Below are 26,962 nucleotides of genomic sequence, written 5' to 3'. Positions count from 1 at the left end.
TCTGCTCTATTGGTAATAAAGCTCCAAGTTCATTCCATCATGGATTTCATAGTCCCCTAGAGAAACGTGGTCCTTAAAAATCATGTATCGCTTCATAAGGACAATCCTGTTCCAACAGGCGCCAGTTTGAGCTGCAATCAGCTTCTTAAGGTTCCCAGTGGTGTCATCGGTGTTGCATTTCACGTGGACCTTCTTCCCCAGATGGTCGTTGCAAACAACCTCGATCATCCTGGCTGAAGCTCCAGACTCAAACTTCTAACCTACAGACACCACAATCTCCAGCCTCAAGCACTCTGATGGATGAGATTTAAAAACCATGAGAGATTCTTTTGCAATCTCCACACATTTGCAAACCACTGGAAGACATGTCCAATCTCTACTTCAGCCTTTCAGAGCAACACTGAGTCTTCCATTTTTTTAAGAGATGGGATCTTGCTACATTACCCAGGCTCAAGTACTGTAGTAGAATTCCAGCTCACTGCAGTCTCAAACTTCTGGCTCAAATGATCCTCCTGCCTCAGCCTCTCAAGTAGCTGGAAATACAGGCACATGCTGCCACACACAGCTAATTTTTTTTCAAACATAGGCTCTCACTATGTTGTCCAGGTTGATCTCAAAATCCTGGGCTCAAGCCTCTCAAAAGTGTTGGGATTACAGGTGTGGGCCACAGTGTCTGGCCCTGAAATTTTTAATCATTTTCAGCTACTGAAATGCCATCAAAATTAGTTAGAATTTCAGTTTCATATTTGAGCCAAAGCTCTTTCTCAGTTTTGGGCCAACTTAAGGATCTGGTGGCTGGGGACAGAGAGGCGGTTATTACATATCTAACCCCATCTTTGCAATTTGCTTCTCTGTTATGGTTTAGGAAGGAGGGAGAAAAGAAAAAAAGGTTTCTCATGTGACTGCCCTTGGTGAATTGGGCAGGTTGCTTCCTGTGGGTCATAATGGCTACAGTAACTTCCACAGCGTCCAAGAGCAGAGGTGATATTCCAAATACTTAATCACCAAAATGGCACAGACCAGAGTTTTTCAACCTTTTTATCTCATGGCACACTTGAACCTATAGTTAAACTTCTGTTATGTTGATGAAAAAAAAAAAAAGAGTGAATAAAAGAATACACTTACCGTGCTTTGAATTCATTTAGAAAATAATTCAATTAATGACCTTTAATATTTTTGTGGCACACTTAAGATCCTCTTACCGCATACCAGTTGAAAATCACTGGCACAGACACAACCCATCAGAAGTCACCAGCCACTCCCTGAGCAGGGTCCTGAAATCTCTCTGCTGGAGCAGGCCAGAAGTAGGGGGCAGAAGGCACCCACTAGAAAATTCAAATGTCCTGGGATTCCTGTGGGTGGTGGCAGGGTGGCTGCGGTGGCAGGAGGCACTTGGGGAAGTGGCTATTTACCAACTGATTTGGAAATGTTTCAATCGTTTTTTTTCTTTTTTGTAGAGACAGAGTCTCACTTTACCGCCCTCGGTAGAGTGCCATGACATCACACGGCTCACAGCAACCTCTAACTCTTGGGCTTCCGCGATTCTCCTGTCTCAGCCTCCCGAGCAGCTGGGACTATAGGCATCCGCCACAACGCCCAGCTATTTTTTGGTTGCAGTTCAGCTGGGGCTGGGTTTGAACCCGCCACCCTCAGTATATGGGGCCAGCACCCTACTCACTGAGCCACAAGCGCCACCAGTTTTTTTTTTCTTTTTTGAGATAGAGTCTCACATTGTCACCCTTAGTAGAGTGCCATGGCCTCTTAACTCACAGCAAGCACAAATTCTTAGGCTGAAGCCATTCTCTTGCCTCAGCCTCCCAAGTAGCTGGGACTATAGGCGCTCATCACCATGCCTGGCTATTTTTTAAGAGATGGAGTCTCGCTCTTGCTTGAGCTGGTCTTGAACTCCTGAGCTCAGGCAATTCACCCGCCTGGACCTCCCAGAGTGCTAGGATTATAGGCATGAGCTACCATGCCCAGCCATCAATCTTTTAATAATTACTATAGTGGCTGAATTTTAGCCTTGCCATCACTAATCCACCTCATTTCCTGTACAGTCACAGCTAACAGTGAGGCCCACACTATTCTTTTAGACATTAATCATCCCTTGGAACATCACTTAATTTTTCTGCAGGTCTCCTGTTGGCAGCACGGCACATCCCTTTGGAGGGATTCCAGGAAGCCTGCAGCTCCCAGTCTTAGCTGGCTTCTTTACCCTGGGCTTTAAGGTCTTCAGCTATGCTGTCAGTGATTTTTCCATCTCACCCCAACCCCTGCCATAGCAGCACTGAGGCAGATCAACACACCTTATGGGTCAGCTAAGATACAACTGGGAAATAAAGAGTCAGACTCATCTTCCTGAGGATACTCCGAAACTTCATGAGCTAATTCTTAGAGGTCCCTCTCCCAGAGATTTGGGGAAGGGAAACGTTTGAATGCACCCACAAGGAATGAGGAGAGAAGATAGTCTGTTTCCTTTTATAATCATAGTACTCCAAGTCAGCCCTCTTAATGGAAGTCTAGTGGTGGGGGTAGGGAGATTTGGGGGCTGGCTCTGAAGCTGAGTATCTCTCAGCAAACATAGGAAGGTGGAAACGCAGGAAGGTGGCTGAAACTACAGTCTTCAGTACTCTGAGATTACAGTGGCAGTCACTTGTCTGTTTGCTCTCAGTGCTATTCTCGTCTTACGAGGCTCCCTCTGCATTGCAAGGGGCTGGAAACCTGCAAACTACATTTCTCAGATTCTTTTACCAACTAACTTCTCATTAGGTTCTGCCAGTGAGTGGCTCCCGGTGGGAGTTTGAAAGGCAGATTAGAGAAACCTATTGTTCTTTCTCCAGCAGGGGAAGGAGCAGCAGCAAGAGCAATGAGGTGGCTGCAGGCTCCCCACTCTTCCACTGGTGGCAGGTGGCAAGCACTCCAACAGCTTTAGTTGCCTGGCACTCATGACTTCTAGCTCTGGCAGTGACAGCCACAGCAGCAGGTGACTGCAGATGTCCGGACTGCAGCATCAGTGAGAATGTGAGCTTCTGGCTTCTGTGGGGCAGTAGTGGCGGTGATTCTAGTGGTGGCAGGAGCAAGTGCTCCAACTAAGCAGCACAATGAACACAGGCTCTGGATGGCACCATTTTCCCTTTTGGCCCTCCTGCCTAGGGGTGGCAGTAGCTTCCTGCAACTAGAAATCTCTGGCTAACTTATCTGCATTTTGCTCCTTTCGCTCTTCTATAACAGTTTTGTGTTCAATCTCTTATATTAAATTCCCTTTCTGATATACTAGAATGATTTTTGTCTTCCCTGGAATGTAAGAAATGATGTATGTCACTTCCAAAGCAAAACCTTTGGAAGCAGGTGTGCTTTCTCCACTCTCTCTTTCCCTTTCCACTGGTTAGAGACTCTAAAGGTTGGTAGAATGGCAAGATAGAAGAAACATGGATCCTCAAGTCCTCCTATCAACCCGACACCAACCCTAGACTCCATAGAAACAAAAACTTCTATTGTGTTTGAGGCATTGTACATCTGAATCTATTTGCTACAGATACGTAGCCTCTGCCCCAGTTAATACAGCATCTTAACTGTGATTTCTATATTTATGTGAATAGAGTGCTTATTTGTGCCAGGCATTCTGCTGAGCACTTTATCTTCATTGAATTCTCACACAATAACTAGTTCTTATTAGTATTCCCATTTACAGACTAGATAACTCAGTTACAGAGAGGTTAGGCAACTTGTTCAAATCTATCTGACTTGAAAGTCCATGCACTTAGATGAATAGACAGACTGGGCTGGGCACAGTGGCTCATGTCTGTAATCCCAGCACTCTGGTAGGCTGAGGAGGGGGACTACTTGAGCTCAAGAGTTCAACACCAACCTGAGCAAGAGTGAGACCCCATCTCTACTAAAAATAGAAAAACTAGCCGGGTGTTGTGGTGTGCTTCTGCAGTTCCAGCTACTTGGGAGGCTGAGGCAAGAGGATCACTTGAGCCCAAGAGACTGAGGTTGCTGTGAGCCGTGATGATGTCATGGCACTCTACCCAGGTGACAGAGTGAGACTCTGTCTCAGAAAAAAAAAAAAAAATATATATATATATATATAATTTATATCCCCATATATATTTTGTTTGCCTCTACCCTAATCTACCCTGCTCTGTGCCCCAGGGGGCTGCGTGTGAATTGTACTAACTGGGCTTCTTTGCCTTCTGGCTTCCTGTTGGATTTGGCCAATGGGAGACACAGAAGGAGAATGGCACATGGGAATAGAGGAAGGTCAAGGTATTTTTTTCTACCCACCCTCAATCTCTCTTTACTGGGGCAAGTGTTGGCAGTGGGTATGTTCCTTTACCAAGTCCACAGCTGCCACTGAAAACCTGTTTCCTGTAATAACAGCGCTGTTCTCTCCTCTTGCCCTGTGGCTTAGTGTTGTACTGGCTCTCCACTGTTGCTAGCTGGAGGGTGCTTGGCGATCCCTTATTGATTTCTCTCAACTTTGCCCATACTGTGTATGTAGTTCCCTCACTGACCTATCTTCATTAATCTCTTTGAGTGTTATCTGCTTGCTGTTGGTATCCTGATAGTCCAGCTTGTATGTGTTTTTATAAACTCTAGCATCTCTGTTGTTTTTGCTATTTGGTCTTTATTCACCCTTTTCTTGGTAGGAATACCCTGCTTTCCTACCAAGTGTGCACATCCTTTGTGGGGAGTTGAACTCACTTCCAGACTCAGCTCTGGCCAATCAGAGCACTACATCCCTCTCCCCCATCCCCATCTTCAGTGACTGATTCTAAGACTCAGGTTGCTCTGGGAAAGAGAAGCCCTCTTCTTTTCTGTGGTACTCCAACTTGAGACTACATTGACCTAAAGGTGTTGACAGATATGTTGCCTTTATGTGGATCCCAAGAAAGAATCCAACATAGGAGAGCTGCACTGAGCCCTGGAAAGAGGTTAGATATTAATCATGTTGTTTAAGCCACTACATTTTCTTTTTGCCTAACCTATTGTGGGCTGGACTTCCCATCCTTTGCAATCAAGAGTCACAACCGATAAATACGTCAAATTCATACATGTTCTTTGCAAGCACACAGAAATCAGCTCTAGGCAACCTAAGTTTAAAAAAAGAAATTTTTTTAGAGGGATGGGTGGATTGGCTTACAGAACCAAAGGAAGAGAAGAAAAATCAGTTTCTGGAAAGGACATGTACCAGAGTGGTCTCTGGTCACCCAGATAGCAGGAATGAATGGATAGGGTCATTAGGGCATCGTTCTGGAATAAACCAGTGCTAAACATCTACAGTCCTGAGTCACTTTTCTCAAGATTCAGACTTATTTGGTGGGGATGTGGGCAAGAGAGAAAAAAGAAAGAGAGACTATTTAGCCTTACCTGAATCATTTGTCCAACGGGAAGTCACCTGGATTGATAGTTCCCACCAAGACTGTATGCAATAGGGAACTATTATAATACACTGCAATTCTCCAATGTAAAATCTGTTCTAAACACTTTTCATATATTAACTAATTTTAATCCTCAAAGTAGCCCTATAAAATAGGTACTGTTACAATTATCCCTATTTTACAGGTGAGAAAACTGAGACACAGAGAAGTAAAGTAGCTTGCTTATGGTTACACAGCTGGTAAGTGATAGAGCTGGGATGTCAACCCAGGCAGCCTGGCTTAAGTTGGTGCACTTAACCCACTGTACATATGGCTTCTCCAGGAGAAGACCAGGGAAGAGAAGCGGGACAGGCAAGGACATAAAGTCCCCTGCAGTTATCACTTTTACTCTCTATCATTCTGTATCAATTTTTTAGCTACTGTGTATTAACAAACAATAAAGAAAGAGAGATTTCTATATCAAAAGTTTTTTAAAAAATGTCCTGCTTAGCCAATTGGGAAAGGGATGAAACCCAACTCTAATGATCTCACTCTTTCTCAGCCACCAAGGAGACTGTGAACTGTCTAGGACCTAGAGGAATTCCAGCTGTCACCAGGCTGCACTAGCCAAAGCAGAGAAAACTCAGGGAATCAGGAAGGCATTATCCATCATGAAGAAACTGTTGAAGACCAAGGAGGAGAGGAAGGCTAGCTAGCACTTAGGTGATGCAAACTGAAGTGGCCCCTGCCTACAGACCTCTGCCCTCAATGAAACCGTGTGGGACTCAATTCCCTATATGCTCCCTTTTCATGTCCCCTGCTCTTTTTCCATGCAGCTTGCCCTGTTCTCCTCATTCTGCAAGGCTGCTCCTTCAATGACATGAAACAGGTGTTTGCCAAGGTTCCAAGCCTGAGAACAGTAAGGCTGTTTTGGAGCAACAAAGCCCCAAAATTTAAGCCACATTCCTCTGGCTCAGACTTCAGTTGCATAGTAGTGGAAACCTCAACTCAGTTTTGAATGCTACCTTTTCCACGAACACAGTTCAGCCAGTGTTTACGAGTGCAAGCTTTGGAATCTTAGCTCTGTGGCTAATGAGCTGTGTTACAATGGCCAAATTGTCCAACCTCTCTGAGCCTCCATCCTATACCATGAAATAAAGTAATGATACAAGGGCTGAAATCAGTCCCTGTGCACTGCTACAACTGAAAAAGCATCACACTACTTCCAAATTGAATGATAAATAGTCAGCCATAACGTTTGACTTCTCCCCACCCTAGGCCTCCCCACCCTCGGCTGCCTGCCCCACTAAGCCAATAACTTAAGTGTCAACTCTTTCCAGAACAGAGAATTACTAAGACCTTGATCTAACACTAAGGTCAGTATCTGACCTGATTGGTAAAGCTTATGTCTGAATGGGTTGAATGTTTTTAATATTGTCCCTGACAGTGGTCATCCTTAGGATTAATTGAGAAGATGCAGATAAAGAACTTGGCAGAGAGTCTGGCACATAGTGAAGCAACTTGGTCCATGTCAGCTGTTATTACTTTAAACATCAAACCAAAGGGGACAGAGGCAGGATCAAGATCAGGGTCTCAGACTTGAGTATTATGGGGGGTTATGACTGGCAGTTTAGGGCCCCAAGAAGATTCATGGGTCAGGATGCATGGGTAGTGCTGCCTGGGGGAGGGGATGGTCAGGAGAAGCATGCACTGGTTCCCTTGGTGGTTCAGGAGGGCTTCTCCTTGTTTTCACTACTTCCAGCTCTATTGTACTGCTGGAATCCTGTGTCTTGGTCACCTGAAACAGAGAGGCTACTCCCAGAAGACTGGACTTTGCCTTTCTTTTCTTTCTTTCCTCCTTTTTTTTTTTGCAGTTTTTGGCCCGGGCTGGGTTTGAACCCACCACCTCCGGCATATGGGGCTGGTGCCCTACCCCTTTGAGCCACAGGCGCCGCCCCTGGACTTTGCCTTTCTAATGCCTTGGGGAATCCAAAGCAAATATTCCAATCCAAGGATCATCAGCAGAGGAAGTATTGGGCGCTGGTTAGGAGTGTGGGATCTGGAGCTAGACTGTTGTTCAAATCCTAGCTTTGTAACTCTCGCTAGTACCCACATGAACTTGGGCCAATCACTTAGCTGTTTTGTGCCTTAATTTTTTCAACTGTTAAGTGGGAGCAATAAAAGTACCTGCCTCAGAGAGTTCTTATGAGGAATACATTAGGTAATACATATAAAGTCCTAGAGCCCAAAGTAAGCTCTCCACCTGTGTTGGCTATTGTTAAAAGGCTCACAGCTCTAAGAGAAGCAGTTACATTGATGCCCACATAATTCTGTCCAAGATGACAGTCTTTCTTCACTCTCCTAGTCGAACTTCTTCCCCCCGCTCCTCTGGGCCTCCCTAACAGCTCCCACATTTTAGAGATTGGGAAGCCCAGGGTAAGAAAGGTCTTGCCCACCAGAGTCATTGGCAAAAAGGGACTCCATTTGAGGGCTTCAGATACCATTTCCAGCTACCTGTGCTGCTTCTCTTCCACTTCCCCATGCCATAGCAGAATGGATGCCCGGAAAGTGAAAGATTTAGGAATTTCAAACATCCGTCCCTTGTGAGTCACCAACGATGGTGCCAGGGATGTGGCTCCTACCTACAGCAGTAGGTACCATGGAACCCCTATCCCCCTGCTAAGGCCCCAAAGCCAGCAGCTAGGAGAATGGTAGAGCAAAACCGTTTCAAGGCGTGAAAGCAATGCCCACTGGTCCCTCTCCAGCAAGCCCGTTGGGACATTTTTGGGACCAGTCCCAGAAGCCTTTCCTTCTCCCTTGGCAGGTCAATTCTTTTGCCTATCGCCCCTCTCACCTCCACTCCCGCCTCTTGGGCAGAAGCCCCGCCTCCTCCCCAGGCTCTGCAGCACCCACGCTCGCATTTGACCAATCACCAAACGCCCCGCCTCCGCCTTTGACAGATCCTTGGAAGTTCCTCCTAGGCACGTGGCGCGTCCCAAGATACCTGCTACCCTCCTAGTCGCCAGTTTGGCTTTAAAAGGGTTCCTCCCCACCGCCTTGGGGCGGGCGCTCTCAGACATCAGTGTAGCCTGGGCGGCCGGGCCGAGCTTCGGGGAGACCCCCTAAGTGCGGGGAGGAGGTGTTCCCGAGGCCCTGAAACCTTCCAGACCCACTCAGTGTAAACGGCCTCGGGTTTGTGTCAACATCCGAGGCCGGAGCCTGGCGGCGGCTGGGAACCAACTCTGTCTACGGAACGGGAAGATGGGAGGGTGGGGAATGGGCAGATCCACGGGGTAGGCAGAGGGGTCTTTCTGTGAGAAATAAGGAGGGCCTATCTGCGGAGGGTCGTGGGGATGGAGGGACTGGAATGAAGGCTGGAGGGGTGGCTGGAGGGAACCCACGACTAGCGTGGAGCTAGGCAGAGGTTGCACACTTCGCCATCCGTACTGCTCTCTCTGGGCACACCCACTCCCTCCGTTCTGCTCCTAGCGTGAGGGGAGTGGGTGTGGGAGGGGCGCGAAGCGTGGACTGCTGACCACCCCATCTCCTCCCTCTCCCACCCAACTACTCGGCAGCTCCACCTGCCCCGCTGCCATTTCAGGTAGGATATGGGGGGTCTCATCTTGTGACTCATCTTGTCTTCCACCCCCCGCCCCCGCTGGGGCCCAGGAAGCGAAAGCTTAGAGATTCGGCTGTGATTCTTCCGTTTCTATAGCAACGTTAAGGTTGTTTTTGCGAATCCACTTCAAACGTCGACACTTTTCACCCTAGACCAGGAGCCAGTGCCCTAGCCTCAGGGTAGGGGGTAGAGATGTGGGTACAACCCTCCTCCCTCCTGGTGACTTCGGGAAGGTCAGCGCGGGCGGGCGGGGCGCGCTCCTCTAGCCGGGTCTCTCTAGCTTCCCTATCCCCACCTGAAACCCCGCCTGCCACTCCGCTCCAGAAGAGCCAATAGACATCTAATCTGCTCGGGATGGGGCGGGGCTTATGCAAATCGTGTCGCCCTCGAGAGGCACATAGTGATACAGACCTGGGAGGCGGCTCCGGCGCGGACCCTGGAGAGCCCAGCCCACGAGCCAGCCTCGATCCCCGCGGCCCGCCGAGGCTCAGAGCCATCCAGCGATTCGGCGAGTGGCCTCAGGTAACGCGGGTGGGACTGGGCTCTCAAGTTAACCCCGCCAGGAGGAGGCCCTGGTCCCCTCCCCCTCCACTCTCCATTCCCATCCTTATCTCCTGCACCCCGATTGTCTCCCTGACCCCTGGCTCCACCATAGGCGGCAGCATCTGGAGGGCCTGCCCCTGGACAGGGGACCACCGCCTCAGTCTAGGCCCCATCCGGCCAGGGAAAGAGAAGAGCTGCCTCCTTACCCCCAGCTCAGGTAAGAACCACCGTTGCTCTGGTCCCCAACACATGCACGCCTGGGGGTGTGGTGTCGCTGGTGCTAGAGGAAGCACCAATCACCCTTCCTCCTGTTTCCTTTGGAGATGGGGAGTCTCCAGCGCCATGGGAACCTTCCACCTGCATAGATAGCCCCCACCGACACCAGCCAGACCCACCAACTGCTCAAATACTTCACACCACGAGCCCCCAAAGACAACCTTTGCCTCCACAGAGAGTTTGCATCCTTCTCACACTGTCCCCTGCATTGTACCCATTTCTCATCCCTAAAGCTGACAGAGATCACAGCATTCCTGAGGGAGGGAACCCCCCTCTGAGTTTTCCTCCTCACAGACACTTTCATGACAACCCCCCTCCCCATAACCCCCAGAGCCTGGCAGAGGGCCCATGTTTGGCTTCTCATGCTGGCTGGAGGATGACCAGGGCCACCTTCTCCCAGCAGTTCATTGTACCCTGTCAGCCACTGCCAAGGTCCCAGCCTCCACACCCCACCCCTCATAGCCAAAGCCACCTACTCCTCTCATCCTCCCACTCCAATTTCTTTCTAATTTCGATGCACTCTGACCTTCTTATGGCTAGTTGTTCCCTCTTTTCCATTTCCTGCTTCCTCTGCAGGGACCCTCCCAATGTGGGCCGTAGCATTCCTCCCCTACAGTGGCCTGCACCTGGAGGGCAGAGGAGCTGGGTTCAAATTGTGTCTTTGCCTCAGTTACGGTTTGACTTTGGCCAAGACACGTCCGTCTCTGATCCTTCATGAAAAGAGGATGGGGCAGGAGAGGGTAGACTGGATGAGATGATTTGAACAGCCTTTCAACACTGACACACCCTGGTTCTGTGGATGATTATGGGAAAACAGGACCCTGAACCACAAGGACATTTCTAAGAGGATGCCTGGGGGCTTTCATTTCTTGCTGAAGGGACATTCTTTCTTACTTAGCCCTAGTTACAGCCCACCCCCTCCCACATGGTCTCCAGGTCCCTTCTATTAGAAGTCCCTCCTAGATCACCAGCCCATCCTGACAGGAACAGCTCCAAATTGGAGGTGGCTGACAGGGCCCACCCTTTGTTTGTTGTGCCCTGCCTCTGGTTAAGGGGAGGGAGAAGACCTGGCTATTGCTGCTATTGCTGCTGCTTGGGGAAGCAAAGGGAGGAGAGGAAAGAGAGAAAATCTCCTGGCCAGGGAGCTGTTGTCACCATGGCAACTGCCTCAGCACCAGCTCCTCTGAAGCTGGGTGAGGGTGTGGGATTATTGCCTCTTTCAGTCCCTCCCACCCCTGCTGCCACCTCTCCATTCAAAGTCCACAGCCCAAGCCCTCTGGAAGAAGCTCTGAGTACAGAGGGGCAGTGGTTTTCTGTATGGGGCAGTGCCAGCTCCTTCACAGCCCTTAAGAAGTAAGCAGAGGAGCCTGCCTGTGTTCAGCAGGGCCACAGCACCAGCAGAACATGCCCCCAGCTGGGTTCTGGCCTTCATTTTACTGATGGGCTGTAGTTGACCTTGGGTGAACTCTTCCTTTCCCTGGGTCTGGGTTCTGTTGTCTCTGAAGTGGGTGTGATAGCAGAACACAGATAAACAAAACAGCCTGACATGGTTCCAAGGAGGAAGAAGGGGCTTCTGCTCCTCTCACATAATTCACCAAGAGACATTTATAGAACATCACTGTGTTCTAGGCACTGCCATTAGGTCTCTGCAGGGCAGTTCTGTGTAGGGACAGAGGGCAGAGCAGGAACCATGTAGTGGGGGGAATCACAAGAGGGCAAACTCAGGAAAGATGGAAAAAGCACTTTACTCACTGGGCTGCTCAAAAGTTCACTGGGTCATATTGGGAGGGGATAAGCTCCTTGTCATTTAGCAAAAGGGCCTGGAGAACTTTTTCTGGCACAAGCAGTCCCTAATACAAAGGCCTCTCCCAAATCAGGCTGCATCCTGGAATTCTATAGCTCGAGGTGAGGGTCAGAGAGCTCTGAAGTCTCCATGGTCTACAGCCTCCCAGGTCTACTCAGCTTGTGTCAGCCCAGAAGAGAAGAAAGGATGTTAGTGGAGAGGAAAATAACTAAGCAGATAGGTGAAATCAGCTCTGGTTGTAAGGGGGCAATGGGAGGTGAGAGTAGACAGGTGGGCACATTGAAACTAGACTCTAGGGGATTCCAGAGTTTCAGGGCATGGCCACCTCTACTCTATATCGTACATGTGGGCAAATAAAGAAAGCCATCACCTTGGAAGAGAGGAATTAGAAGACAGGCACCTCCCGTAAGACAGGGGAGCCCCGTTGGCATGGGCATGGCTCGGCAAGCAGGGCTCCAGATGGATTGCAGGCCCCTCAGCTGTGTCCTGGCTACAAACACAGTGAAGGTGTCAGGATCACTTCAAAGTGAGAAATGACAGGACATGATGTCAAATTAGACTAAAGTGAAAGAGAAAGGGGAAGACTGAAGATAACTTAAAATTGTGTTTCCTCCCCACTCCAGGGGACAAGGGAGAGAAGGAAGAGGCAGTGAGAGAGTGTGACCATCTCGAGTTGGGGTGAGTCTGGCTGTAGACTTGCCCCTAAGATAAGATAACTCCTGGGTATCAGAGAGTTGGCCTGGAGCTCAGACCAGATGGTCTCACTGAGGTTAAAAGGAGATCAGTGCTCTCATTTCCCCAGAGGCAGTTGGGGATGGATAAGGTAGTCGTGATTTGAAGAGGGTGGTCTGGGCAGGTGGCATGGATTCAGTGTATACTCATCTGGACCCTTCTACTGACCTGCTGTGTGACCCTGAGCCAGGTTTCTCCGATATCTCTCAATTTCAGTTTGCACTAAAATTAGGGGATAGTCATAAGGGGCACCACCAGCATTGACCTCTAAGAGCAGTAGAGAAGATGAGGAGAAATGGAGGCTCCACACTGAGTCTGGGACTGAATAGAGGCAAGAAACAGGTAAGGCCCTAGAGAATTGTGGAGAAGGCAGCACAGGGCAGGGAGGGGGAAAGGAGTAGAAGGTAAGAGCCACACACGGAGATGTGTGCACGCTGACAGATTTGCAGCTTCATGCATTGACACGCTCCCACACAGACCCAGCCCCTCACGCAGACACTCAGGCACATCCTGCAGGAAGACAGCAGGGAGAGGCTCTGACTCCCATCAGACACCTCTGTCTCTGGCTTCTCCACCTTCTTTGTCTATACCCTGAGCCTTCAGAATCCTTTAGATTTGGGGAGAGCCATCCATGGATATTCCAGAGATGTCCTTGCCTCTGGCCCCAGTGTGCTGTTTTGGACCCCACAGCCTCAGGTTCCTAAGAAGGCATGCTTTCCCTCCCCGGATTTTCCTGAGAACATAAGATTCTTCATCCTCTTTGGGTCGTACGTGGGGAAGGATGTTGCTAACACTGTTCCTTCATCTTCCTCATGACCCAGTAGAGGATTCTGAAGCCTAGAGATAACTTGTAACTAACAGCAAAGGTGCGGGTATGGAACAGGCTGAGGGTATTCCCAATAGTAAGGATCAGAGGCCACGCTGGCAGGGGGTGAGCTGTGGAAGTGGAACTCCTTCTGCCAGTCCAAGTGCTTCCTTTCCTAGAGTATCTTGGGACAAGCTACCCTGGGTGAGAACCTGCCTCTCTTCCGAAGAGACTGTAGGCAGGTCAAAGGCATTTCCCACGTCTCGTCCTGGGAAACCAGCTCTGGAGGAACATTTCTCAGATGGAGGTCAGACAAGAGTGTCTAGCCAGCCTTCAAGCCTGACCAGGCTTCCCACGGAGGGGCTGTACCTTCCTTTGCAGACACTTCTGGCACGGGCCATATGAGGGGCTCATGTTCCAGCTCGGGAATGACTCTTGATCTTCCTTAAACCTCCTTCAGAGTAACAGCAGTTCAATCCATTAAAGCCCCCGAACTGAGCCTCTGTCCCTCTCACACACACACACACCATCTAATCAGTCATCAAGTCCTGCCAATTCCCATTCCTAACATCTTTTGGTCTATACGCATCTCTCCACAACCCCAACCTTAGCATCATCATCTCACATCTGAACTGTGTAGCAGGCCCCTCCTTGCTCTAACCTATCTGTCCCCACCCCAGGTCATCTTTCACACTGACCAAAGGAAAAATTCTAAAACACATACCTTTTTTATGGATTCCCAGTGCCTAGTTCAGGGCCTGGAATATTATAAGCATTCTTTGGTGTTGTGGAATGAATGTGGTCTTCTTCATCCTTTCTTTAAAATGGCCAGGAGCTTCTGTCTCTACAGGTGAAGTCCATACTCCTTGGCATAGATCGCGGGCCCTTTGTAATCAACCATCTACCTCTTTGATCAGGTTATGAGTTATTGAAGGTTGACCCAAATCTGCTTTATCTCCATCACTGGCACAGGATCTAGCACACAGTCAGTCTCAGTAATGAAAAGCAGAATGTCGGGCGGCGCCTGTGGCTCAGTGAGCAGGGCGCCTGCCCCATATACCGAGGATAGTGGGTTCAAACCCAGTCCCGGCCAAAACTGCAACAATAAAATAGCCGGGCGTTGTGGCGGGCGCCTGTAGTCCCAGCTACTCTGGAGGCTGAGGCAAGAGAATCGCCTAAGTCCAGGAGCTGGAGGTTGCTGTGAGCTGTGTGATGTCACGGCACTCTACCATGGGCGATAAAGTGAGACTCTGTCTCTATAAAAAAAAAAAAAAAGAAAGAAAGAAAGAAAAGAAAAGCAGAATGTCGGGCGGTGCCTGTGGCTCAGTGAGTAGGGCCCTGGACCCACATACTGAGGTTGGCAGGTTCAAACCCGGCCCTGGCCAAACTGCAACCAAAAAATAGCCGGGCATTGTGGCAGGGGGCTTGTAGTCCCAGCTCCTGGGGAGGCTGAGGCAAGAGAATCACCTAAGCCCAAGAGCTGGAGGTTGCTGTGAGCTGGGCCACCATGGCACTCTACCAAGGGTGACAAAGTGAACTCTGTCTCTAAAAAAAAAAAAAGAAAGAAGAAAGAAAAGAAAGAAAAGCAGAATGTCATTAGGGTCATCATTGCTGCAGACTGAGATTTCTGTTTGTACAGAGGAAGGAGAGACAGAAGCTTCCCGCTGGGGTGGCCCTGGAAGGCCTTGAGGAAGAACTTGGGTGGGAAGACAGCACTAGGGGACACAGAAGGATTCTGCTTCAGGTCCCTGACGGGAAAGGAGCCTGTGTCCAGGAGGAGGAGGGTGGGAGCTGAGTGCAGAAAGGTGTGAATATTGAAGAGAGGAGACTACCGGCTTGGGGAGCTCTGGAAGGCCTGAAGAGGAGAGGGGAGGATGAAGACTGTGCGTGCAGAAGTGTCAGTGTGCAGGGGAGCTGAGGACCCGGAAGCTGGGGCTCCCTGCTGTGTGGGGAGGGGAGGGACGTGCTGTGGGTCCCCTGGTGTTGCAGGAGGAGAGGAGAGCCCCTTATTGTGGAGTGTCATGAGGGTCGAGGACCACCCTCCCCCATGTGGGAGAGGGGCTGGAGGCCTGCTGCCAGAGAAGATGGGTCCTCCTGTGGGCAGCGTGGGGTGAGGGGTGGAGCCCTGCTTAAGAAGGGTGGTCCTGAGAGGACGGAAGCCTGTCGTGGAAGAAAGGACCTGGCTGTGGGGAAGTTGGGCGTGTCATGGGAGGTGGGTGTGGTAGAGAAAGAGAACCCTATCATACAGGGACTTGGGGACCGCTGCTGAGGCAAGGGCCTTGCCTGGACCAAGTGGCAGGGAGCCCTTTGTCCCGCAGGCCCCGCCATGGGGAAGACCAACAGCAAGCTGGCCCCCGAGGTGCTGGAGGACCTGGTTCAGAACACGGAGTTCAGCGAGCAGGAGCTGAAGCACTGGTACAAGGGCTTCCTGAAGGACTGCCCCAGCGGCATCCTCAACCTCGAGGAGTTCCAGCAGCTGTACATCAAGGTGGGCGCGGGGACGGCCGCTGGGGCCCGGCGCGGCGGGGGCGGAGGGCGGCGGCGGCGGGGAGCGGAGGGCAGGGCTGCCACCGCGCCCGACGCCCGCGCCCCGCCGCAGTTCTTCCCCTACGGCGACGCCTCCAAGTTCGCGCAGCACGCCTTCCGCACCTTCGACAAGAACGGCGACGGCACCATAGACTTCCGAGAGTTCATCTGCGCCCTTTCGGTCACCTCCCGCGGCAGCTTCGAGCAGAAACTCAACTGGGCCTTTGAGATGTACGATCTGGACGGCGACGGCCGCATCACGCGTCTGGAGATGCTGGAAATCATCGAGGTGCGCCAGGGTGCGAGACCGGGGCGGACTGGGAGGGCTTGCGGGTCCCGAGCCGACCCTGCGGGACATCGCCCCCGCCAGCCACTCTCCCTGCAGCCCTCCCCGCCCCCAGCACCCAGCCGCTCACCGCAGGCCTGCGCTGAGCGCTTTCCCCAACAACCCCCAACAACCGGATGCAGGCAGTACTATCAGAAACCCCATGTTACCCATGAGGAAGCGGTAGCGGGTGGCTGTTCGTGATTTAAATCCAAGGAGTCTGAGCCCAGAGCCTGTGTTCTTAACTCATTCACTTTTCAACAGGTAAGTATTAAGTTCAGTTAACTGTTCAAAGTTCCTGCTTTTGTGGGACATTCCTTTTAGTAAGAAATTTTTTTAAAAAGTAAATACACCTATGCTGTGTCAGGTGGTAAGTCCTATGAAGAAAATAAAGCAAAGGATGGGGAGAGAGTGATGAAGGTGAAAGGTGAGTAGTAACCTGAGTGAAGTGAGGGAGCTAAGCCCTAGCCGTCTGGGGGAAGAGGGTTCTCAGGTTGGAGTGGGTTTGCCAAATTCAAGGAGGGGGGTGCCAGGTGGTGGGAGACCAGTGAGGGAGGTGGTCAGAGTGGGAGTCACGAGGGAGTCAGGAGCCCTTGCTCAGCATCTTGTAGACTGGGGTAGAGACTTTGGTTTTCTGGACCAAGGCTGGGGTTGGGGCTAAATGACAGGATATCTGAGGACCTGTCTCTCTTGCAGGGTAAGGTGGTCTGATGAAGGTCATGGAGGGAGAAAAGGCTTGGGGGTGGGAGGGTAGGGGGTAGCAGTCCAGTCCTAGCTGTAGGAAGTTGCAATCACAGAGGAGCAGTGGAAGTGACAGGGATGCAGGCTGTATCAGAAAACCGCGGCTCACAAGATTTTCTGAAGGATTGGATGTGGCATGGGAGGGACTGAGGGGAGTCAAGGACAGTGTCAGGGGTTGTGGTCTGAGCCACCGGCAGAGTGGAGTTGCTACTTAATGGGACAGAATTCTGGAGGAGGGGCAGGCTGGGGAGAAGAGTTGGGATTTAGACACATTTCATTGAAAGAAACAGCATTTAGTCTAGGTAAGTTAGGACATGCTCATTACATATCTGGTCTTAATGAGTATCTATCACCTTCCAGTCTCCTCACAATGTTCCATAGTTCCCCCGCCTGCCCCCAGATCTTTTCACTCACTGGATCCTCCCTGCCCCTGTGGGTGTTCACACCTCCCTCCTCTCCCCTCCAGGCTATCTACAAGATGGTGGGCACTGTGATCATGATGCGTATGAACCAGGATGGGCTCACACCCCAGCAGCGTGTGGACAAGATCTTCAAGAAGATGGACCAGGATAAGGATGACCAGATTACGCTGGAGGAGTTCAAGGAGGCAGCCAAGAGTGACCCATCCATTGTGTTGCTGCTGCAGTGTGACATGCAGAAGTAGAGGCTGGTGAGAGGCATGGCCCCTGGGCAGGATGGGCATGGCCACCTCTCAACCTGATGACCTCTCTGGCTGACCTTGCCCAGGGGACAGGCACTCCAGCCTCAGTCTCTGGTGTACCTACTCCTCTGCCTAAGCCCTTCCTCCTGTCAGTCAAGATCCTTGGGGGACCACCTTACCCTGCAAGAGAGGCAGGTCCTCTGATATCCTGTCGTTTAGCCCCAACCCCAGTCTTGGTCCAGAATCAACATCCATTGGGCAGGGGGGAGTTGGCTTTTGCCCTAAGAGGCAGGGTTAAGGAGGAGGACTGGGGTCCTGCTTTGAAATTCTGTTGTTCCTGGGGACATGATTTATGGCATGTGGTCCCACAGGCCCATCATGAGGCCAGATGGAGTCTGTCCTTTCTAGAGGACCCAGATCCTTTAAAGGTGGTCTCTGTCCTGTCCCCTCTCGACTCTACTTGGTCCCTCTGGCCCCAGCCTTTGGAACATTCATCGTCCTTTTTTCAGCTAATGTTTATTGAGCACTTGTTCAATGCCAGGCATCTCTAAGTGCCAAGGATATGGGAGTTTACAAGACACAGTCCATGCCCATTGAAAGCACATAGGGTAGTGAGCCAGACTTCCAGTGGTCAGGGTCCCAGGCTGGGATGTCAAGCATAGCTGAGCAGACAGAGGGTGCTGTGAGGGCTGCTTAGTTTGGGAGGAGCTATTGCATCTTCCAGCTGAGCTCCACACAAGGCTGCAGAAGGATGAAATGAGAAGCATTTGGATATTTCAGAGCCATGTGAGTGGAAGTCTTAAGAAAAATAGAATTTATGTAATACTTATTTTTTTAGAACCTTTGGAAAGAGCTAAAGTCATCTTATCAGTTTAGGATGTTAAAATGTACTTTATATTACTTGTTTTCTTATAAAATGATCAAATGAGTAGAGAAAAATGCTAATTATCAGGGGAAAAGAGTTGAGACCAAAAGAGGGTAAATACCCATCAAACTTACCAGATAACAAGTTTTCTTATTAGGCTAAGTCACCATCAGCAGGGGTTTGTTTGTTTGTTTGTTTGTTTTTTTGCTGCTTTTGCTGCTTCCTTTTTTCAATTCAACAAGCAACTCTGTTGCACGCTTACTCTGGTTGGGTTGTGACTTCAGAGACAAAAAATAAGATTTGCCAAGGGTGAGACAAGTGTATGTCCCACATCTTGATAGTTCATTTCTAGATTTGGTGTAGTTTCAGGGATGAGTATGTTCTTTCATTGGTACCAAAGCAGAAGGAGATGGAAGAAAAGCACCTCCCAGCCACTGTGTAGGCACCCAGGCTACATTTATGGACCAAATGCCTAAAACTGTGTTAGACATGCTCCATTTGAAAGGTTTTTTCTAACTCTAGATCCTAGACCAGCCAGGTAACTCATCATCTCCCAAGTGCACTGGCTCTGTTTTCCAATGCCTGTGTTCCAATTTTGGATCCGTGAGCTATACAGCTGCATGCTTTGACTGCCAGAAAAATCAATCTTGCTTCTTCATCAAGTCTTTTGCTACTTTCGCCTGTACTTGTGATCAGAAATGAGCTTTGACGTGCAGTGATGGTTGATTTCCTCTTGAACTGCTGGTGAAAACAGGCTGGGGTAAGAGAAAGGAATGATTGCTGAGCCCAAGGTGGGGGAATTGCATCTGCAAGAAAGAGATGCAGCATGCCCCTCATTTCTGGGGGCTCACCTGTCCTGCCTCTCTAGGTGGAAACTTTTGGGGATCCTGACCTTTAGTCTCAAGCTCTATTGGGCCCTTAGAGGTAGCAAGCCCTCTGAGTTGCCACTCTTTTTCTATCCTCCTGCTATGACCAGCCATGTGACAGGCTGGGGAATTCACATCACATTCCAGTAACTAGGAGATATTTATCCAATATTGCCTCAAAAGATGTCCCATTGCTCTCAGGGGTAGATAATAGCTATCTTGTGCTGTTGGTCAGCACCATAGACACACATATGCTCAACAACCTGGCTCAGCTGGGACCCGAATCTTCCAGTGGAAGGCTTTTCACTAAGTTCCTTCCCCCTAGATGTTCTATCTATCTAACTCACAATCCCACAGAATTTCATGGCTTTCAAAGGCTTGCCATTTACCCCATCTTATTTGATCCTCTAACCCAAGGAGGTAGAGATTTTCATTGTTTTTCTCCAGACTTGGAGGCTAAGGTTCAGAGGTGGGGAAACTTGTGCAAGAGCACAATGCCAAGACTTGAACCCAAGGCTCTAAGGGGATTTCTTCCCTCCAGAGTCTCTTCCCTGCCCATTTCAGTTGTGTAGAGGCTGACTGTGGGGCAAACTAAGTTGATTTTCATCTTTTATAAGCTTCTTGCTAACATGTTTTTGAAGTTGTGGTCTTCCAAAAAGGAATAGGAACTCGGTTGGAGTCCTCTATTTCCAAGGATCCTATTTTCTGCTTCTGGGTGGCTCTGCTAACAGAATAATGCTATCTTGGGAGGCCTCTGAGTCAGAAGCCTGGAAGCATCCTGCATTGTTTTCGCCACCATTTTCCTCCCTGAGAGAACTATTTTTGTTTTTCCCAAGCTGACAAGCAAGTCCTACCCAGGAGGGTATGTTTGATTGCTCTGAAGTTCTGGACACATATTCATGGGTGATATTTTCTGCTCAGACACAGTATTCTTAGATAGCCCAGCAGTGTGAAAACAATGCCAGTCCAGGAACTGGGACCACCATTTTGTTGATGGGAGAAGCCACAGGCAGGCCAAGCCTTGCTCCCACATGCTCCTGACTGTCCTAGGGACTGTGTGCCTAGGAGTCTTTGTGGTAGAGCAACTGGCCCTGCCTTGAGAAGAAAGGCAGGCCTCCCATCCCTACCCTAGCTGAGAGGGATTTGCCAAAAACACAAGGTTAAAAGGGATTTATATATGACTTGCACAGAAACAAAAATATGCAGACAATGAAAACATTGACATCCTCAAACTCCCCTTTGAAATTTTATATCTCCTTACAACCTCTCTGTGAATTGCAAAGTCCCAGAATCTGCCTTCTTACATATTCTGCCCTCATTCATCCTTTTGGGCTAGTTGATGAGCTCTTTATATCTTATGCTAAAAATCATTGCCACTGTAGTCCTTTGAGCTCTAGTCAGGGTTATTTAACTGATCTTTAAATTAAAAGCTAAGAAAAAGCAAGTTCATAAGCAAAGGTACTAAATCTTTTCGTTTCCTGACCACAATGGCAGTCCATAGAGGTACCAATTCATCCTGCTTGGGGCAGGGTGGGGGATAAGTGGGGAGAAAAAAAAGAAAGAGAATAAAAGAAGAAGCTGAGGTTTCTAGGCAGGGTAGTAAGCTGACACTGTAAATATTTTTACACAAAAATTTATTAAAGCAACAAATACTTCCTGAAGACCCACCCTGGGTGAGGCTTTGTGCTGACTTTAGAGATCACTTTGGGGGCAAGAATGCATTTCCTACATATTTATTCATCATTCTTGAAAAAGTAATTCAAATCCTGCAATTTAAGTTTCAGAAATATGTGGAATTTTCTTTCTGAAATTTTCAGGATTTTCTTTTTGCCTTTGCCAGTTTCGGGGGCAGGACTGGGCCTCCCAGAGTGTATAAACCTTCCTGCTTGGTGCAGGCTGGGCAAGCCCAAGGCCTTCTAAGCAGCAGGGATGAAGAGGCCTGGGGAAGCAGGAGGGCTGATGGCAGGGGAGAGAGGCCTACCACCTCTCCATGGGTGCTCCAGTGTAGCCCGTGTCCCCTCCAGATGTGCTGCTTCTGACAGTGCCCACAGTGACTGTCCTCACTGGCCAATCCTGTGCTGTGTGGTGTGTTTTTTCCTCAGTGACAATGAATAAAAGGTGTGACTGTGCTGAGGGCTCCTGCTCTTCCTAAGCTGGGAGAGGGCTGGGTGAGAGGGGACCTGGGGGACATCATGTAGTGGGACCACCTCAGGGACCTACTTGTTCTAGTGAGGATTCTGGGAACATGGCATGAGACCCACTTGAGCTATTTCAAAAAAAGTAGGGGGCAGATTACAAGGAACCTTAAAAATGGAAAATCAAGCTTGGTTGGGCCTCAAGAGAACTGGAACTGGTGACTGGGCCTCTCCATCTCATCCTTAGGCCTCATGGGTTCTTGTCCCCTGGGCAATATTTACCTCTGTGCTCTTTTCTTTGGCTTCCCTTCAAACTTCCTTGGTTTTCCTACATATAGTGGCTACATTCCCAACTCTATATCAAGACCCACTAGCAGCTGGGCACAGTGGCTCAGGCCTGTAATCCAAGCACTCTGGGAGTCCAAGGCAGGTGGATTGCTTGAGCTCACAAGTTCAAGACCAGCATGAGCAAGAGTGAGACCCCATCTCTAAAAAAATAGCTGAGCATTGTGGTGGGTGCCTTATATGCCCAGCTACTCAGGAGGCTGAGGCAAGAGGATCCCTTGAGCCCAGGAGTTTGAGGTTGCTGTGAGCTACAATGCCACAGCACTCTACGGAGGGTGACAAAGACTCTGTCTCAAAAATAAAAAATAAAAAAAGACTCACTAGTGACTAACAACTCCCCTGTGTGTCTCTTAGCTCCAATTCTTAAGCAAAAAGATCTGATTTGTTTTGGTTTAGCTTTAGGTCGGGTGTATTCCCTTGGCCAGACTGGCACTGATATGTTAGGTCTATTAGCAACTGCCCCAGAAGGAAGCTAATGGCAGTTGACATTAGGACTTAGTTTCTCCCTCTGTCCAGTGGAAGGCATCGTAAGAGCCCAAATGAGTGGATAGTGGCCAGTGGAATGAAAGGCCAAGAGCCAGGGTTATAATTAGTCCATGTGGTGCTCTTGGTACAAATTAGGAAAAGGCACTCCCTCTGAGTGGGAACAGCACTAAAACTAGGCAGCAAGGCAGTGGATGGCACCTTTGAGCTAATTACACAAACATCGCTCTTCTTTGGACAAATCCAGCCCTGTCATGCCAACATGCCCAGCTTTGCTAGTGGAGCAAGGCTGAATTTTAGCTCCCACCTGCCCTGCTGGTCACAGGTCATCGTGGAGTGCATAACCTGCTCCACCATGCACAGGAGCCCAGCCCAGGGCCCTGAGACCTCCCCACCTGACCCAGATATAGTTGGGGTAGGGGTAGGAGTTGGTTGGCGGTAAAGTGTTCCTCTCAGAACATCCCCCAGCAGTCAGAGAGGCACTGTTCCCCACAGGGAGTTGGGGACAGTGGCAGCTGGAGCTGCCTGCTTCCTCCTGGAAGGCTCAGTTTCTTCAACAAGGGTTTTCTCAAGGACACTTGGAGGTAGCCAGTTCCCTTGGCAGGAAGCAATTAAGACGAAGGAAGGAGGCTGACCTGGCCTGAGGGCAACTATGAACCTAGGGAGGTGATTCAGAAGACTGAGAACTTGGGGCTGTTGTTCCCAGCTGAAGCCTCGCTGGGGGATGGGAAGTCTTATCCCCTGCCTGCTTGGGCATACAGGTTCTGGGTCACCTTCTCCCTAAAACTCCCCATCCAGGCCCTCATAAACCTTAGCCCAACCAGGCTAGTCCATCTCCTACTTTCAGTCTTGCTCTCTGCCCCAACCAGCTGCCACTAAAAAGCAAGCGTGATCGTCCTAAGCCACGTGTCTGACCATGTCAGCTCCTCCAAGGCTCTCCTCTCCCCTCAGAATGACATGCCACTTAAATGTCCCTGGAGGCCCTGCACGACCTGACACCAGCTGACCTCAGAAGCTTTTTTCTTCTCTCTTCCTCTTCCTGCACCCTGCGCTTGAGCTACCCTGGATTGCCCCCCCAACCCATTTTCCCAAGGGGTCTCTTACACTTCTGTGCTTGTGCACACGCCATTAGTTCTCCCTGGGTCATCCTCTGCCCTGTCCCGGTTATCTCCTCCTCTGTGAAGCCCTCCCAGCCCTCAAAAAATTGGCCTTTCGTGTGTACACAGGCCTTCAAAGTCAACAAACCCTTCCCCTGTGATCTGCTGCCCAGCACACATTTAGTCTCCACTTTTTTCTTAAGAAAACGAAGGCTCAGGGTGGCACCTGTGGCTCAGTGAGTAAGGCACCGGCCCCACATACCAGAGGTGGTCGGTTCAAAGCCGGCTCCAGCAAAAAAAAAAAAAAAAGAAAGAAAAAGAAAACAAAGGCTCAGAGAATGATAAAGTTGAAAACTTGAGCTCAGGCCTCCTAACATCAAGGATTATTGTGCTTTCTCAACCATGGGAGTGGATCCAAGTCAGAAAGTGAAAAGGAGGCCAGGCACGGTGGCTCACACTTACAATCCTAGCACTCTGGGAGTTTGAGGCAGGTGGATTGCTTGAGCTCAGTAGTTTGAGACCAGCCTGAGCTAGAGCAAGACCCTGTCTCTAAAAATAGCTGGGCATTGTAGCAGGCAAGTGTAGTCCCAGCTACTCGGGAGGCTGAAGCAGGAGGATCGCTTGAGTCCAAGAGTTTGAGGTTGTTGAGAGCTATGATGCATGGTACTCTACTGAGGGTGACAAGGTGAGATTCTGACTCAAATAATAATAATATAATAATTATTATTATTATAAAGGGCAATAACAAACCATGAGCTCTAGGCTTCAGAAGAGGAAGGGTCTTGCCTGGTAGGGATGGATAGGTAAGGAACAAAGGAGAATGATGGCTCCATGGAAGAGGTGGCAACTGCTCTGGGTCTTGCTAACTAGCCAACAGGGTTAGGTATGTTGGAGCTGAGCTGCCCAGGAGAGCAGTTCAGGTGTGGAGACCCTAGTCTCTTCTTGGCTTATTCATCTGAAAGAGTGCTGGGCCTGGAGGGAAAGTGCTGGCCACAGTCCAGGAATGCAGAGCCAGGGAATCCCTGCACCCACCAGCTATAAGGGGTCAACAGACAAACCAGAGACAATGGGCAGAAGCCTGGAATGATAGAGAGAACAGTGGAAGATAAAGTCCTCTATCCTCTAAAGAGGGATCTAGGGAAAGTTCTTAAAGGGACTCACCCAGGAGTCTGGGCAGGATCCTTTGATATCAAGGAACAGTAGCCTACTCATGGTAGTGTGGGTAAGGGGGAATAAATTAGTTGAAACTTTTGGCTGCAAGTGAACAAAACCCAACTCAAACAAGCTTGAGCAAAATGGGAGAAATATTGGCTCATGTAATTGAGAAGTTCAGGTGTTACTGGGTCCAGAGGCTCAATGTTGCACCCTCTGTCCTTCCCTGCTTCTGCTTCTCTCTGTGACCCCATTGTCCTTCCAGATGGCCTTCTCCCATGTTTTTTTTTACCTCCTGTGGAAAACAAAATGGGTTCTTAATTCACATTGCCCCAGATTAATAACCCCTGAGAAAAAAGAGCCATTTCTCCCATGAACCCTAAGTACGTGTGCTGGAGAGTGGTCTAGTGGGAGTCACGCTGTGTTCCTTGGATCAATCACTGTTTCCAGTGACATAGGGCTCTACAAGTGATCAGATCTCAGTCACACATGCCTATTTCTTGACCAGGGAATCAAGAAGGCAGGGCTTGTTATTAGAAGGAGAGGCTGGGTAAGGTGGCTAGTCAAGAAAAACCAGTAGCCCCCGACTTTCCCTTTGGGGCATTTGTTGAAGTGATGTGGAGAATCTCATTTAAATTTAGGGATGGGGATAATAGCCCAGTCTCAACTGGGACTAGGGTCAGAGGCAGCTCTCTCTCAGGGGAGTCTCTCCTGGAGTCTCTGCTGCCCCTGTGCATATCTTTTCCCATCTCTTTATGCTGATCAGCTCTTTCCACTCTAGGAGTTTCCACCCACTCTCAGCTTTACACTGAGCATAACTGCAGCCTGCTGAGGCTCAGCCAGGTCTCTTGGGAGCTCAATGTATTTCACAGCATCCTCAGCTTCTGCTCCTGTGATTGACTACCCAGACCCTGCTTCCAATTCCAGATTCCCGAAAAGAGGAATCTGATTGGCCAGCCACACAGACCAAAAGCCTCGGGACAGAATGAGGATGGTTCCCTTTTGTGTCAAGAACTCACCTTCATCCAAATAACCACTCTATATGTTCTTCCCAAGTGACCTCATCTCTCTTCCATGAGTCACCTCAGAATAATTGACCCCTTTCAATTATTTATTGCTGTATAACAAGCGACACCAAAACTTAGTGCTCAAAACAATGATTTATATTTTTCATAATTCCATGAGTTGGCTGGGCTCTGCAGGAAGGTTTTACTGCTGCACATTGTGTTGGCTGTGTTCCACTGGGAAGTGGGCTCAGTCTGAAACAGCTGGGTTGGCCTCACTCGCAAGTCTGGCAGTTGGTGCTGACAGTTGCCTGAGGAACCTCAGTTCTCCTACATTGACTTCTATCTTCCAGAGCCTCTCTGTCTCACCATGTGGCCTTTCCAGCAGGATAGTCCAGACTTCTTCGCATAGTAACTGGCCCCCAAGAGAGTAAAAATGGAATATCTTAAGACTTAAGCTTGGAAACCATATAGCATCACTTCTACTGCATTCTTTTGGCCAAAAACAAGTCACGAGGCCAACTGAGACTCAACTTCACCTCTGAATGGAAGGAGTGTCAAAGTCACACTGCGATAGGGTGGGCAGGATGCAAAAGGTTTTAGAGCCATCTCTATTAAGGCTGGAGAAGACAAGTCTAAACATACTTCCTCCTAATCCTAAAACTCTTTATTATTGTTTTTCCCCTTTTCCCCTTTTATTGATTAGTTCCTCCCAGGACAAGATGGAGGCTAGGCAGATTCCTCCATTCTGCACCCTTCCCCGTATTTTCTCCTGCTTCTTCCACCCACCTGTGCACATCTGTGAGGGAGGCTACTAGACTTCCTGGCCTGTGCTGTGGGGAGGGTGACGTTTGTGTCTGCCTTCTAGGACTAGTACAGAGCTCTGCACCAAGAGGGACCATGCTCTGGAATTCCAAGATGGTAATCTAAGATACTTTGGTTCTGAGGTCCCTTTTCTACCCTCACTGTCTCCAGCCTCTTCATGGCTCTTAACTAGCGGCTCCAAGCTGGGCAGGGGGTATCTAGGAGTGCGCGCCCCCTGCTGGCCACCGTGGAGCCAGCAATAATTCGGTTCTGAGTCCCCGACGCCCGCCCCAACCGAGGGGAGCTTGGTCTAGCCACGGCCTGCAAGGACCGCTCGGCCTTGGTGTGGAAGAGCTGCCCGCTGCGAGCAGGCGTCTGCTCGTGGGCGGGGCTGTCCATGCATCACCTCTCGTCCGCCTGCAGGATGGGTTCCGACGGAAGGGGACACTGCTTGGGGTCCCAGGGTCCCAGGGTCCCGGCTTCCAAGAGGAAAGGTGCGTGGCTAGCTTTAAGTAAGGAGCAGAGGGGCGGCTAGGTTTTCCTTTTCTTCTTTGAGGATCACTGTCGGGTGGGTGGTGGTCAGGCCTCTCTTGGTGCCCTTGAGCACCTGCGAAGATTATTTTCGAAATCCCGGATCCGCAGAAGCCCGCAGCCTTCAGGCGCCTCCTTCCAGAAAGCCAGACAGGCACCTCTCCCACTCGCTTCCAGCGTGGGTCGATCGAGGGAGGAGGGCTCAGCCGTCCCTCGGTACCCGTACAACAGCGGCAACGACAGCAGCAACGCACCGGAGACGGAGAGGGCGAGCTGGACACCCCG

General features: G+C 49.8%; 2 protein-coding genes across 2 annotated transcripts; one reads left to right on the top strand and one right to left on the bottom strand.

The window, feature by feature from the left end:
* Window positions 1-14,431, bottom strand: LOC128574495 (ubiquitin-like protein 5). Its single transcript, XM_053575089.1, has 2 exons — window positions 13,867-14,431; window positions 1-293 (listed from the first exon to the last, which is right to left on the bottom strand). Exon 2 carries the CDS (start codon window positions 226-228, stop codon window positions 7-9), a length of 222 nt encoding a protein of 73 aa, XP_053431064.1. The 5' UTR covers window positions 229-293; window positions 13,867-14,431; the 3' UTR covers window positions 1-6.
* HPCAL4 (hippocalcin like 4) lies at window positions 9,245-21,255 on the top strand. Its single transcript, XM_053575085.1, has 5 exons — window positions 9,245-9,504; window positions 9,638-9,742; window positions 15,461-15,630; window positions 15,742-15,957; window positions 17,201-21,255. The coding sequence occupies exons 3-5, from the start codon at window positions 15,469-15,471 to the stop codon at window positions 17,396-17,398; spliced, it is 576 nt and encodes a 191-aa protein (XP_053431060.1). The 5' UTR covers window positions 9,245-9,504; window positions 9,638-9,742; window positions 15,461-15,468; the 3' UTR covers window positions 17,399-21,255.
* The last annotated feature ends 5,707 nt before the right edge of the window (window positions 21,256-26,962 follow it).

Source organism: Nycticebus coucang, chromosome 22 (genome assembly GCF_027406575.1).
Source record: "Nycticebus coucang isolate mNycCou1 chromosome 22, mNycCou1.pri, whole genome shotgun sequence".
NCBI classification, from domain to species: domain Eukaryota; kingdom Metazoa; phylum Chordata; class Mammalia; order Primates; family Lorisidae; genus Nycticebus; species Nycticebus coucang.
The sequence above is the reverse complement of the archived record's forward strand: the minus strand, read 5'-3'. Positions and strand labels throughout refer to the sequence as shown.

Coding starts and splice junctions, on each gene's coding strand:
- LOC128574495 (XM_053575089.1), bottom strand. CDS start 228: ATGATCGAGGTTGTTTGCAACGACCATCTGGGGAAGAAGGTCCACGTG.
- HPCAL4 (XM_053575085.1), top strand. CDS start 15,469: ATGGGGAAGACCAACAGCAAGCTGGCCCCCGAGGTGCTGGAGGACCTG. Junction 15,631..15,741: donor TCCAGCAGCTGTACATCAAG/GTGGGCGCGGGG, acceptor GCCCCGCCGCAG/TTCTTCCCCTACGGCGACGC. Junction 15,958..17,200: donor AGATGCTGGAAATCATCGAG/GTGCGCCAGGGT, acceptor TCTCCCCTCCAG/GCTATCTACAAGATGGTGGG.